Below are 15,000 nucleotides of genomic sequence, written 5' to 3'. Positions count from 1 at the left end.
AATTAAATCCATTTATAATTAATAGAATTTGGGAAGAATTTAATAAAACTTTGGACAAATAATAATTTTTTAAATTTCTTATTTCTAGGGTAGAATAGTTTGTTGGTGGGTTGTATGAAGGACCTGTCTAGTTCGGCCTGCGGGCCTGCTGTCTCGCGTCAGGTGTTTCGTTGTTATAGGATCTGATAGTGAGGTGTGGGCTACCCCTTTATATACTTTCCTTTGATGTTTTACTTTCATTGTTCCTTGATAATGTGAGTAGTCACGAAAGCGCTTGGAATTTCTCTATTCTTTCACAGTGGTTTTTTTACATATATATATATATATATATATATATATATATATATATATATATATATATATATATATATATATATATATATATATATATATATATATATATATATATATATATATATATATATATATATATATATATATATATATATATATGCACATGCTTCCCCACCCTACTTTCATGAGTGATAATTTATTGAAATGCGTGTTGTCATGTCTCTTGCCAACAGTGACAACGGCACAATGGCCTTCAAATGCGACATTTAGCGATATCTGTAGGACCTCGGGGAGAGGGTTATGAAGGAGGTAAAGGAGGAAGACAGAGGAAGGGAGTAAGGAACACGGAGCAGGGGGAGGTGATGGATGGATGGGTGGATGGATGGATGGATGGATGGATGGGTGGATGGATGGGTGGATAGATGGATGGATGGATGGATGGATGGATGGATGGATGGACGGATGGATGGACGGATGGATGGATGGATGGATGAATGGATGGACAGAGAACAAGATCCGAATCACATTATAAACGTAATTTCTCCCAGTTACATTTATAATGAGGTTGCAATTATTTTATGTAGAGTTTAAACCTAGTGTAATTTCTGGCAAGCGTTGGAATGCATAAGCAATTAAATTACCATAAAATAATGTCAAGTCGTTCGGAAATAATTACATTTGTGAAACGAATACGAATCACCTTTATCATGCAAATGCTGCTATGAAAAATAATCCGAATTATGCAACTTGTACTAATGAGCTTTGATGCCGTTAATGACTTTTCGGCTGCTGTACATAACGCTTCCTGCGGTAATTAGCAATAACTATAATTATGATAACGAATACACGGATTATTTGTTTATAGTTTTAGGGATCAAAGTAACTATCTAGGCCGCTGTATCGGACTTACCAAATTATTTTTTGGGGACGGAATTTTAGAGTATATAGTTGTCTAGTTTGTACGTAATTTTCTTTTATTAATGTGACTATGAATTCTTCCTTCACGAATGCTCAGGTCGAAGTTTTTATCCCAAAGAGAATTTAATGCCTGAGTGGCACGAAATTTATAAGGCATCTTGATACGAAAATATTGTGTTACTAGTAATAAAAATAATAATAATAATAATAATAATAATAATAATAATAATAATAATAATAATAATAATAATAATAATAATAATAATAATCTTTATTTCTATATGTATATGATGCAACTTATACAGACCATAGCTGACATCAGTGAAATACTATATAGAAAGCACTTTGTTATGCAGAACTTTTCGGGCAAATTAGGTTACTTTTGTCCCCAGGATGCGACCCACACTAGTCGACTAACACCCGGGTACTTATTTTACTGCTAGGTAAAAAGGGACAGCAGGTTTTTTAAGGAAACATGCCCAAATGTTTCCTCTCGTTTCGGGGATCGAACCACGGACCTCAGTGTGTGTGAGGTGAGATTTAAACTTTGGACAAATTGACAGGAAATCACGATTCTAGCGACTCTCTTGATACGATCCAGGATTGCTTTTTTTAATCAATTTGTAACGGAACCAGTTAGAGGAAATAACTTGCTTGATTTGGTTCTTGCCAACAAGGAATACGTGAAGTCCCTAACGATGATACACTTCACGGTTTCAGCCTTTCCAGTTACTATTTCGGTCCGTCCTGGCTCATGTTAAGCCGTAGGCGCAACGTCTTCACAGAGCGGGCCGCGGGGGTCAACGCTCCCGCGGCCCGGTCTGTGACCAGGCATCATGGTGGATCAGGACCTGATTAACCAGACTTCATCTAAATATGTATAACACTGCAAGAAACGTGTGAAAACGTTTTGTTTACGTGAAATTTATTCAAAATGAGAACTACAAGATGTTTCGGTCTGCTCCGGTCCATTATCAAGTCAATAATTAGAAAGAAAAATAGATTAATTCTTTCTTCTGATTTGTCTTCTTGTTCTTCTTCTGATTATTATTATTATTATTATTATTATTATTATTATTATTATTATTATTATTATTATTATTTTTATTATTATTATTATTATTATTATTATTATTATTATTATTATTATTATTATTATTATTATTATTATTATTATTATTATTATTATTATTACTGACATCCACTTAATCCGTTATTTACGTGGGGGCATTTTAATAATTTATTATTACTATTATTACTGGATTTTTCCTTTTTTTCCCAATTATTGTAACTTGTATTTCTCCCACTAGATGGAGTGAACATCGTATTTTCTTTTTTGGGGGGAGGGAGAGGAGAGTTTGGGATAACCATTTAATTACTAAGAAGCGAAGACACCGAACTTAAATAAGACGTGAGTGTTGAATAGCGAGCAGGAGTTAACCCGGGTGGTGCATGATACAGTCCCTTAGCTCGTGACGGGACTGATTGACTGGGGTTTAAAGCCAGTCGAGTATCCGAGGTTCCTTAAGGCTGTTTGTAATCTGTTCACCGAGAGTCAAGAATACATTAATCGCTTCAAAGAGAGAGAAAGAGAAAAGGGATTCAAAGCAGTCTGTTGGAGATGCATACTCACTGATAACACTCGTGGTTGTTCCTGGCTGTGTCCTGGAGCCTTACAAAGCGACACGTACTTTCAGAGCTCAGGGCTTCGTTGTATCGCTATCAAGAGGCTTGCTTAAGTCCTCTTGTACGTGACGCGGTATAAGTACGTAAGGTGACCTTTTGCTAAGGAAATATCTTACTTATTAACTTGTGGCAGAGTAGGCGGTGGCTTCTCCGATTCCCGGCTCAGAACATGATGAACTAGGAACATAATTACGAAGTAATCAGGCACGTTTATACATGTCTGCGGCTACAGTGAGTCGCTTATATATATATATATATATATATATATATATATATATATATATATATATATATATATATATATATATATATGTATATATAAAATATATAAATTATGGGGAATCAAATTCAAAATGGGAATTGACACAGTTACTTTTTGCTGATGATACTGTGCTTATGGGAGATTCTAAAGAAAAATTGCAAAGGTTAGTGGATGAGTTTGAGAATGTGTGTAAAGGTAGAAAGTTGAAAGTGAACATAGAAAAGAGTAAGGTGATGAGGGTATCAAATGATTTAGATAAAGAAAAATTGGATATCAAATTGGGGAGGAGGAGTATGGAAGAAGTGAATGTTTTCAGATACTTGGGAGTTGACGTGTCAGCGGATGGATTTATGAAGGATGAGGTGAATCATAGAATTGATGAGGGAAAAAAGGTGAGTGGTGCGTTGAGGTATATGTGGAGTCAAAAAACGTTATCTATGGAGGCAAAGAAGGGAATGTATGAAAGTATAGTAGTACCAACACTCTTATATGGATGTGAAGCTTGGGTGGTAAATGCAGCAGCGAGGAGACGGTTGGAGGCAGTGGAGATGTCCTGTCTAAGGGCAATGTGCGGTGTAAATATTATGCAGAAAATTCGGAGTGTGGAAATTAGGAGAAGGTGTGGAGTTAATAAAAGCATTAGTCAGAGGGCAGAAGAGGGGTTGTTGAGGTGGTTTGGTCATTTAGAGAGAATGAATCAAAGTAGAATGACATGGAAAGCATATAAATCTATAGGGGAAGGAAAGAGGGGTAGGGGTCGTCCTCGAAAGGGTTGGAAAGAGGGGGTAAAGGAGGTTTTGTGGGTGAGGGGCTTGGACTTCCAGCAAGCGTGCATGAGCGTGTTAGATAGGAGTGAATGGAGACGAATGATACTTGGGACCTGACGATCTGTTGGAGTGTGAGCAGGGTAATATTTAGTGAAGGGATTCAGGGAAACCGGTTATTTTCATATAGTCGGACTTGAGTCCTGGAAATGGGAAGTACAATGCCTGCACTTTAAAGGAGGGGTTTGGGATATTGGCAGTTTGGAGGGATATGTTGTGTATCTCTATACGTATATACTTCTAAACTGTTATATTCTGAGCACCTCTGCAAAAGCAGTGATAATGTGTGAGTGTGGTGAAAGTGTTGAATGATGATGAAAGTATTTTCTTTTTGGGGATTTTCTTTCTTTTTTGTGGGTCACCCTGCCTCGGTGGGAGACGACCGACTTGTTGAAAAAAAAAAAAAAAAAAAAAAAAAAAAAATTAAAATAAAATATATTATATATTATATATATATATATATATATATATATATATATATATATATATATATATATATATATATATATATATATATATATATATATATATATATATATATATATATATATATATAATGTTCTATTCCCTTTCCTTCTTCTGCCTCTTATGATTCCTCATTACTTCCTTCTTTCTCATTAATTCCCTGTGCTTCTCCCCCTCCCACTCATTTTTCCTCTACACATTCCATTTCCTCGGCATCTGACACGTCATCTTGAGAGATGGTAATTCCCAAGTGATAGTAACTCCAGCTCTGCTGCAATGAAACCTCTGAAACTGTCGTAGCTGCTGAAAGTACGGCAGGGTGCTTGACGATGTTCTCATGGCCCTACCAAAGTCTCCCACATGCTCAGATCGTCACATTACAGTCCCTGTCAGTTTCTATCCTGCGTGATGGAATATGGCAGAGGAAACATTGCTACCCTTGGTCTCACATCGTAGTTCTCGTGTTACTACAAGTTACTGATTATAACCCTTATGGTTTAAAATATTACTTTATAAATCGTGCGAATAAGCCAAAGAACATTAATTGTGTTTCTTAAACTCTCCTCAAAAATTTATTGATATTTATTAAATAAATGGAAAAAATGAGCAATTTATACAGCAATATTAACGGAAAAGTACAATTTAATGGATGACATAAGTCCTTTATTCAGTTTTAGGCAGATTGACGTTTGCTAAAAGTATGCGAAACAATCCCATCACAAACCAATTCAGGGCAATTGTTGGAAGTTATCTGGAGGGAATAGTGATCATACTGGCTGACAGGACAAGAGTATTCACAGTACACCGCCTGAGACACCACAGTGTATCCCGAGTGTAGAGGACTCTTGTTGACACTGTAGCTGCGCAGTAGTGCCGCGCACACCTATTCGATACTAGCAGTAGAAGCATTCAGTAACACACACACACAAAAAAAAAATACGTGTAGAAAGCGCTACAGTTCAACAATGCAACATGTAGATGTTATTTAAGTTAAGTAGTTTTAAGTGAAAAGAGATTTTTTAACACTGTTATGGTCAAGGTAGATGTTTACTGACGAATTCACCCAGACTTGCAAAGTATATGCCAGTAGGCCTGCTGCAGTGCTCCTTCCTTCTTAAAACGGTGTAGTATAGACTGATAAGTTTACCCAGGATAGTACACAAATAACCCGCACAAAGAAGAATGTTTATGACGACATTTCGGTCAGACTTGGACCATTTATAAAAATCACATAAACACAAAAGAGTGTTAGTGTGACTTTATAAATGTGCCAAGACGGACCGAAACGTCGTCTTAAGCTTCTCTCTCTCTCCTATATGGAGATTTATTGTGTGTTGTTCCGGTCACGGTATTGTGCCTTTTCTGTACCCAGTACAGGTTACAGCACTGCATTATACATCACGCAAATGTATACAATATCGCTATACTCAAAACAAGCGAGACTTGGGTAGTCAATGAGGCTTCGGTCTCATTAGTAGTTAGTTCGATGCAGGGAAGCGAGTGTGTGTGTGTGAGTCTCAGTCACTGTGCCGGCCGTCTTACCAGTGGACTAAGGATCGTGCTTGTCAGTGGGAATTTTTTCTCATCTGTCCAACTTGGCGGTGGATTAACGTCGCTTGCTGCTCAATTAAGATCTGTATCTTTTTTTTTTTTTTGATCGTGACTCGAAGAATTTTTTTTCTCGATTGAAGGTGTCTCCAGTAGCTTTCGAAAATATCATCAACTGGCTTTCCATTCGAGGAGCTTTCTAATCTGATAGATTTATGTCTGTTACTGTGGATTAACGTGGTTGATGCTGTCTTACTGGATTCATTAAAGAGATGTGTCAGAGCATCATCAGTGAAGGAATTGACTAATTCAAGAGGAATCTCCGGTCAATACTACACCCACAACACTCTCTTGCGCTGTGATCCCATGTCCCACTTCACTTTCAACACCTGCCACACCTCCAACACCTCGCAACACCTACTACACCCTAAAGTACGCAGTCTTTTCAAGTCTACTCTCCAATGCAAAATAAACATGCAACATACATCAGCCAGGAAGAAACACGGTGTCAGATATGGTGTAACACAAACAGTTCACTATTTTAATGAGAGAGTACAGGAAGATAACTCAGACCTCACTGCAATCACCGAAACAAGCAGACTTATATGACAGCAGGTGCAATATTTACACACACACACACACACACACACACACACACACACACACACACACACACACACACACACACACACACACACACACACACACACACACACACACACACACACACACACACACACACACAAAACCGTCGCAATGCACCCTCTCTTTTCCCGCACCAAGTTAGGGGAAGTCACATGGATCTGAAGGCCAGAAACAAAAAAGGAAAAATTATCATTTTCGCGAACGCTAGAAAATTGGTCTCGCGAGAGTAACATCCTGGACCATTATCGGAGAAGACACACACACACACACAGAAAAACTAGTCCAGGACCAAGGCAACATTAAGTGTGATTTCGTTCTTCTTCTCAATGCTGCTTCCTGCAGCAGTTTGCCACGACTAAAACGAAAGAAAACAGCGAAGAAAATGACGAAGAATATAAAATGTGAAGGAAAAATGATCATTATTTTGGGAGATGATTGGTACCTACGTATTTTATACTAAAATAATTTTTTTTATACATAAAAATATCAGTGGAAGTGTAAGTGCACTTATTTGTATAAGAACAAGTATAAGGACACTTATCTGTACAAGTATAGTAATGAGTGTAGTCAGTTGTATAGGTATAGTTATATTTAAAGGTACAGATGTACTTGTAAATACAGTAGTATTCACAAGAACAGTTGTATTTACAATTACAGCTGTATTTACAAGTACAGTTGTATTTTCAAATACTGCTGTATTTACAAGTACAGCTGTATTTACAGGTACAGTTGTGTTTACAAGTCCAGCTATATTTAGTATACGGATACAGGCTCAGAAACAGGTCCAATGGGTGTTTGGGACAGTTATGAGTCCAGGTAACAGAGCAGATATTATCACAGGTATGGGAACAAGTACAGGTACAGGTATTCTACCTATCCCCTCTGTAATCCTCACACACACACATACACACACACACACACACACACACACACACACACACACACACACACACACACACACACACACATTCACACATTCACACACACACACACACACACACACACACGTGGCGAGGTGTCAGAGTGGGCACCTGTGACCAGCGGGGTCCCGCAGGGGTCAGTCCTAGGACCAGTGCTGTTTCTGGTATTTGTGAACGACATGACGGAAGGAATAGACTCTGAGGTGTCCCTGTTTGCAGATGACGTGAAGTTGATGAGAAGAATACACTCGATCGAAGACCAGGCAGAACTACAAAGGGATCTGGACAGGCTGCAGACCTGGTCCAGCAATTGGCTCCTGGAGTTCAATCCCACCAAGTGCAAAGTCATGAAGATTGGGGAAGGGCAAAGAAGGCCGCAGACGGAGTACAGTCTAGGGGGTCAGAGACTACAAACCTCACTCAAGGAAAAAGATCTTGGGGTGAGTATAACACCAGGCACATCTCCTGAAGCGCACATCAACCAAATAACTGCTGCAGCATATGGGCGCCTAGCAAATCTCAGAACAGCATTCCGACATCTTAATAAGGAATCGTTCAGGACCCTGTACACCGTATACGTTAGGCCCATATTGGAGTATGCGGCACCAGTTTGGAACCCACACCTAGCCAAGCACGTAAAGAAACTAGAGAAAGTGCAAAGGTTTGCAACAAGACTAGTCCCAGAGCTAAGAGGTATGTCCTACGAGGAGAGGTTAAGGGAAATCAACCTGACGACACTGGAGGACAGGAGAGATAGGGGGGACATGATAACGACATACAAAATACTGAGGGGAATTGACAAGGTGGACAAAGACAGGATGTTCCAGAGATTGGACACAGTAACAAGGGGACACAGTTGGAAGCTAAAGACACAGATGAATCACAGGGATGTTAGGAAGTATTTCTTCAGCCACAGAGTAGTCAGTAAGTGGAATAGTTTGGGAAGCGATGTAGTGGAGGCAGGATCCATACATAGCTTTAAGCAGAGGTATGATAAAGCTCACGGCTCGGGGAGAGTGACCTAGTAGCGATCAGTGAAGAGGCGGGGCCAGGAGCTCGGACTCGACCCCCGCAACCTCAACTAGGTGAGTACAACTAGGTGAGTACACACACACACACACACACACACACACACACACACACACACACACACACACACACACACACACACACACACACACACATTCACACACATTGACACGCCTGACAGTAGTCAACATCCAATAAAGTCCATCAAATTTACGACTTTAAACATCCCTTCCAATTTATGACCGAGGCAATCAGTGTCAAGCAAACTTTAAGAATTAAAGGAATTTTCAGAACTTTATATTGTTTCCCGTGATTTCATTGATATATAGACTGCTCGTGGAGGCTGGTACACCAAAGAGGCTGAAATTAGTTTCTGAGGCTCCATGACCACGAATGTCTTTGCATCAGGATAACACCCTCGGTACTGCTAGGCGCCTGGTGTTTAAGGATGGTGGTCCAGTGGATAGAGTGATGCGTACTTTGTTCAGTTCACAACGGGCTGGGTATGGGAACGCAGGATCGGGTCCTGGCCTTGAGATGGTTTGCACATGTAGAGAAGATGAAACGAAATGGAATGACTTCGTGAGTGTTTAAGTCTAGGGGAGGGAAGGCTGGGTAAGGGGTCTTCCTAGGAAAGGTTGGAGGGGGTAAAGGAGGTTTTGTGTACGAGGGGCTTGTACTTCCAGCAAGCGTGTGTGAGCGTGTTAGATAGGAGCAAATGGTTTTTAGGACTTGACAAGCTGTTGGAGAGTAAGCAAGGTAACATTTACGAACGGATTCAGGAAAACCGGCAGGCCGGACTTGATTCCTGGAGATGGGAAGTACAGTGCGGGCACTCTGAAGGGGGAGGGTTAATGTTGCAGATTTATAACTGTAGTGTAAGCGCACCTCTGGCAAAACAGTGATGGAGTGAATGATGATGAAAATTTTTCTTTTCCTGGCCACAATGCCTTGGTGGGAAGAGGCCGATGAATATGTATATATATATATATATATATATATATATATATATATATATATATATATATATATATATATATATATATATATATATATATATATATATATATATATATATATACATATATATTTGTAGTCCAGAGTTCATAGATGAAGAAATATCCAAAATTTATGAAATAGCCAATGATCTGAAATACCGGAGAAATGTAATTGATAAATCATTTAAAATTGCTAGAAATACTTTTTACAACCCAAAAAGGGACAACCAACCTTATTCAACTAAAAATATGTTGGTTCTCCCTTACCATGAAAACTTGGTTGATATGCCTTCTCTTCTTAAGACTTTTAATATTAAAGTTGTATTTAAAAATCTTGATACAGTAAAAAAACATTTGATAAAGAATTCCCCCCAAAATGCTGATGGATGTGTCTATAAGATTCCTTGTAAAATTTGCGATAAAGTTTATTACGGTCAAACTGGTAAAAGTCTCGAACTTAGATTAAAACAACATAAATATAACATTAGAACTGGACAAGATTCCAATGCTCCATTTATTCATGTGAGAGATTTTAATCATCCAATTGATTTTCAAAAAGTTGAGAAAGTTGTATCAAGCAAGTCCATGGTTGACAGAAATATAATTGAATCTTGTTTCATAAAAAGCAGTTTTGAAAATAATATGAATATTTCCTTAGGTTTATATAAATTAGACTCATTTATAATTAACGAAATTTGGTTAGATTTTAATAATATATTGGACAAATAATAAACCTTATTTCTTGGGTAGAATATTTTGTTAGTGGGATGTCGTGAGGACCTGTCTAGTTGGACCAGCGGACCTACTGCAGTGTTCCTCTTTTCTTATGAGTCCGCTATTTTCGCGCGTCAGGTGTTTCTTTGTTGTGGGAGTTGACTGTGAGGTGTAGTCTAAGTCCTTTAATTTCCTTCCTTTGATGTAATACTTTCATAGTTCCATGACAATGTGAGTAGTCACGAAAGCGCTTGGAATTTCACTACTCTTTCACAGTGGTTGTTTTGCATATATATATATATATATATATATATATATATATATATATATATATATATATATATATATATATATATATATATATATATATATATATATATATATATATATATATATATGTATATATTTACATATTACATATTATTTACATTTTTAAAAACTAATTCCTTGCCAAAATTATTGACTTGGAAAGAAATCAGTGACGAATATTGCTTAGGAAGTATTAAAATAATGTATAAATATTGAGATCTCTACTTATATTAAAGAGCAACATTAATTACTGTAATACAACCTGTGTTACGTGAAGTGCTTTTCTGAACCTGAGTTTTACAGGGTAGTGTTGACACAGTGTTATACTCAGCTGGTGTTGCGAGGTTGTGTTGACGTAATGTTATGTTTACTTGGTGTTGTATAAACACTGCGTTGCACTCACCTTGTGTCTGGCCGTGGTAGTAGGAGAGGCATTGGTCCAGAGTGGTGAAGTCCCAGGGTCTCATGTCTGCAGTGCCTGGACCACCCATCCGGTCCTCTGGACGCTGGATGGGATAAGGATAGGGTAGGTTGGTCGGTTGGGGGATAAGTTTAAGGCTAGATAAGTGGATTAACAGTTAGATGGGTACTCATAAATTGGGTGAGAGAATGTAGGAGACTAGATATGGAAACAGTCGGGACAGAATGAATGTAGAGGGGAGAGACGAAGAAAAAGTCTGGATAGGGAAAGAGGAGATGGAAGAGAAGTGAGCAGATAGCTCCGGAAACAAGACTGGAAGTCTTATCAAGCGTGTGAAGATTTTCCCATACGTCTTCCAAAATCTATGGGTATAGCAAGAATGGGGGAATGGCCAAGTGATTTGTGGTAATGGGTATTTGAAATCCTGTTGTAGTAATGGTATTAAAACCTAACAGGAATAATTATGTCTAGAAGACTATCCAGGCTAGAAATAATTATCGAGACTAGGAAGAATGATCAAGATTTGGACTGATGATTTTGCCTAGTAACACACTGGTGTATTTTCAAAGTGAACTTGAAGAGGAAATAGCAGACATGAAGAGAAAAGTAGAAGACGTATGACTAGAAAAGGAGAAAGAAGACTAGAGGAAAAGGAGGTGGAGAAACTTATGGGGAGAGGGAAGCGAGAATAGACGAGGATGGAGTGAGAGGATGTGGAAAATAAAGTTTAAGAGGGAAGAGAAGGGTGATGGGGCTAGAGAAAGGGGTGAGATGGAAGAATAGAGGGCTGGCGCTGGAAACTGAGGAGAAAAAGGCACAACAGACGACCCTCTCAAGATGCCTGAAAAGTGAAAAAAAAAATTATCATTATACATCAAATCTTTCACAAATACAACGTAAGCTCATCATAATACATACAACATTATAGACATTATACAACATAGTTCAACACTAAAAAATTTACACAGCATTATATGGATTTTAGGTGAGTGAGAAATATCTAATAATCTTAACTTTTCAGAGATTCACAGATTGACTTTCATTTTACAGACATGCTGACTCGCTGAATTACAGACTAACTCACTGACTTAAATAATGACTCAAAAACTTACAGGCTGACTCACTAAAAGACTAACTCACTGACTTACTAACTCACATAATCACACACTGACTTACACAGACTCACTCACTGACTTAGACAGACTCACTGACTTATAAACTGACTCAATGACTTATTGACTTTCACAGACGTATTTATGTAAGTAGAGATACCAAATTCTGTTTGCTTCACTAATTACTCTAAAGCTAATTTCTTATCTTCCTACATAATAATAATAATAATAATAATAATAATAATAATAATAATAATAATAATAATAATAATAATAATAATAATAATAATAATAATAATAATAATAATAATAATAATAATAACACACGAATAACGCTCATATTGAAGACTGAAACTCAAAACGACATTTCGATCCTACTTGAACCATTAAGAACTCACAAGAAGAGCGAAGAGAAGGGAGCCAGAATATATACTCTATAGTATATCTATCTATCATATAAATTAATGTCATTGAATAAACAAAAGGATGAACGGAAGGCTCGAACTGTGGTCTCAAGATTAGATTTGTGCCTCAAATCCACCACGTGGATTAAATCTGGAATTATATACAGTAGCTTGGCCGCAACAACTCACAAAACCACAATAACAAAAGAAAACTGAAACAAAACCTTAATATAAAATTCAGCCAGACGTCAGGAGTTTCTACGATTTTTTTAATAAAAGCAAGTAAGAGCAACAACAACAACAATAACAACAACAATAACACACACACACACACACACACACACACACACACACACACACACACACACACACACACACACACACACACACACACACACACACACACACACACACACACACACACACACACACACACACACACATCCATACAGAGCTTTAAGCAGAGGTATGATAAAGCTCACGGTTCAGGGAGAGTGACCTAGTAGCGACCAGTGAAGAGGCGGGGCCAGGAGCTAGGACTCGACCCCTACAACCTCAACTAGGCGAGTACAACTAGGTGAGTACACGCACACACACAAACACACACACACACACATACACACACACACACACACAAACACACACACACATACACACACACACACACACATACACACACACACACACACACACACACACACACACACACACACACATACATACACACACACACACACACACATACACACACACACACACATACATACACACACACACACACACACACACACACACACACACACACACACACACACACACACACACACGAACACACACACACATACATACACACACACACACACACACACACAAACACACACACACACACACACACACACACACACACACACACACACACACACACACACACACACACACACACACACACACACACACACACACACACACACACACACACAAGGGAGAAACTGACCACATACAGGCAGGATCCAGAGTCACAGAGGGTGAGGCAATGGGAGGAGGAAAGGGCAAAATCAGTGTTTATCCATGGGCTTCATGAGAGAGAGGAAAGGACACACACTGAAAGGCAGCAGGAAGAAAGTAAGGAGATTGAGAAAATCATCACGGAAATAGGTGAAGAGATGGACGAGATTGTAAATTTTCAGAGAATAGCGGGGTACTCGAAGGGGAGAAACCGACCAATCAAGCTGATTCTCAGGACGGAAACAGTGCGGAACAGGATCCTCCAAGAGAAACCACGATTGAAATACTCGGAAGAGTACAAGAGGGTGTTCCTAGACTGAGACAGAACACAATCAGAACGACAGCAGCTGAGGGAGAGGACAAAAAAGCGAAAGGAGCTAGGAAAAGAGACAAGGATGGAACCAGCAGAGGTCAGTCAGAACAGAACAGAACAGCAAGGGCAAGCACACACACAACTATTCTCAGAACCATACAACCTATCACACCATCCCAACACACACTACAATCCATACCCACAGCCTCCACCCAACACCGAGCTATAGAATCCCACAGTATGCCACCAGGTCTCCCACCCTCACAGGCCCCACAAACCACAGTGTTGGAAAGGAAACTGAAGGTATGGTACACAATCGCTGATGGTATAACAAATAAGTGGTAGGAGTGGCATGAAAGAGTCAAAGAGGCATCACCAGACATCATAGCTCACACAGAAACCAAGCTTACAGGTATGATAACAGATGCCATCTTTCCAATGGGATACCAAATCCTGAGGGAACAGGGGGGGTGGAGGAGTGGCATTGCTGATCAAAAATCGCTGGAATTTTGATGAGCTGGAGAGAGGAGACAGCGGAGAAGAAAGTGATTACATAGCGGGAACGCTTCACTCTGGAGGTCCCAAGGTGGTAATAGCAGTGATGTATAACCCACCACAGAACAGCAGGAGGCCAAGGCAAGAGTACGACGAGAGCAATAGAGCGATGGTTGACACACTGGCTAGAGTGGCCAGAAGAGCTCATGCATGCAGGGCAAAGCTCCTGATCATGGGTGACTTTAACCACAAGGAGATCGATTGGGAGAACTTGGACCCGCATGGGGGCCAAGATACATGGAGGGCTAAGATGATGGAGGTGGTACTGGAAAACTTCATGTACCAACACGTAAGGGACACTACAAGAGAGAGAGGAGAGGATGAACCAGCAAGGCTAGACTTAGTATTCACCTAGAGTAGTGCAGATATCGAGGACATCACATATGAAAGACCCCTTGGGGCCAGTGACCATGTGCTTTTAAGCTTCGAATACACAGTAGAGCTACAAGTGGAGGGAGAAGCAGGAAGGCCAGGACGAATGAAGCCAAACTACAAGAAAGGGGACTACACAGGAATGAGGAACTTCCTGAACGGGGTTCAGTGGGACAGAGAACTGGCAGGGAAGCCAGTTAATGAGA

At 39.3% G+C, this 15,000-nt stretch overlaps 1 protein-coding gene across 1 annotated transcript in view; it reads right to left on the bottom strand.

Annotated features, from left to right (window-relative positions):
* LOC138853405 (calcitonin receptor-like protein 1) overlaps positions 1-11,870 on the bottom strand; it is a 60,681-nt gene extending 48,811 nt beyond the window's left edge. The window contains exon 1 of the mRNA XM_070089802.1: positions 11,016-11,870. Coding sequence (XP_069945903.1) covers positions 11,016-11,103 — 88 coding nt within the window. The 5' untranslated portion in view covers positions 11,104-11,870. The remainder of the gene's footprint in view (positions 1-11,015) is intronic.
* Positions 11,871-15,000: the final 3,130 nt, after the last annotated feature.

Source organism: Cherax quadricarinatus, chromosome 29 (genome assembly GCF_038502225.1).
Source record: "Cherax quadricarinatus isolate ZL_2023a chromosome 29, ASM3850222v1, whole genome shotgun sequence".
NCBI classification, from domain to species: domain Eukaryota; kingdom Metazoa; phylum Arthropoda; class Malacostraca; order Decapoda; family Parastacidae; genus Cherax; species Cherax quadricarinatus.
The sequence above is the reverse complement of the archived record's forward strand: the minus strand, read 5'-3'. Positions and strand labels throughout refer to the sequence as shown.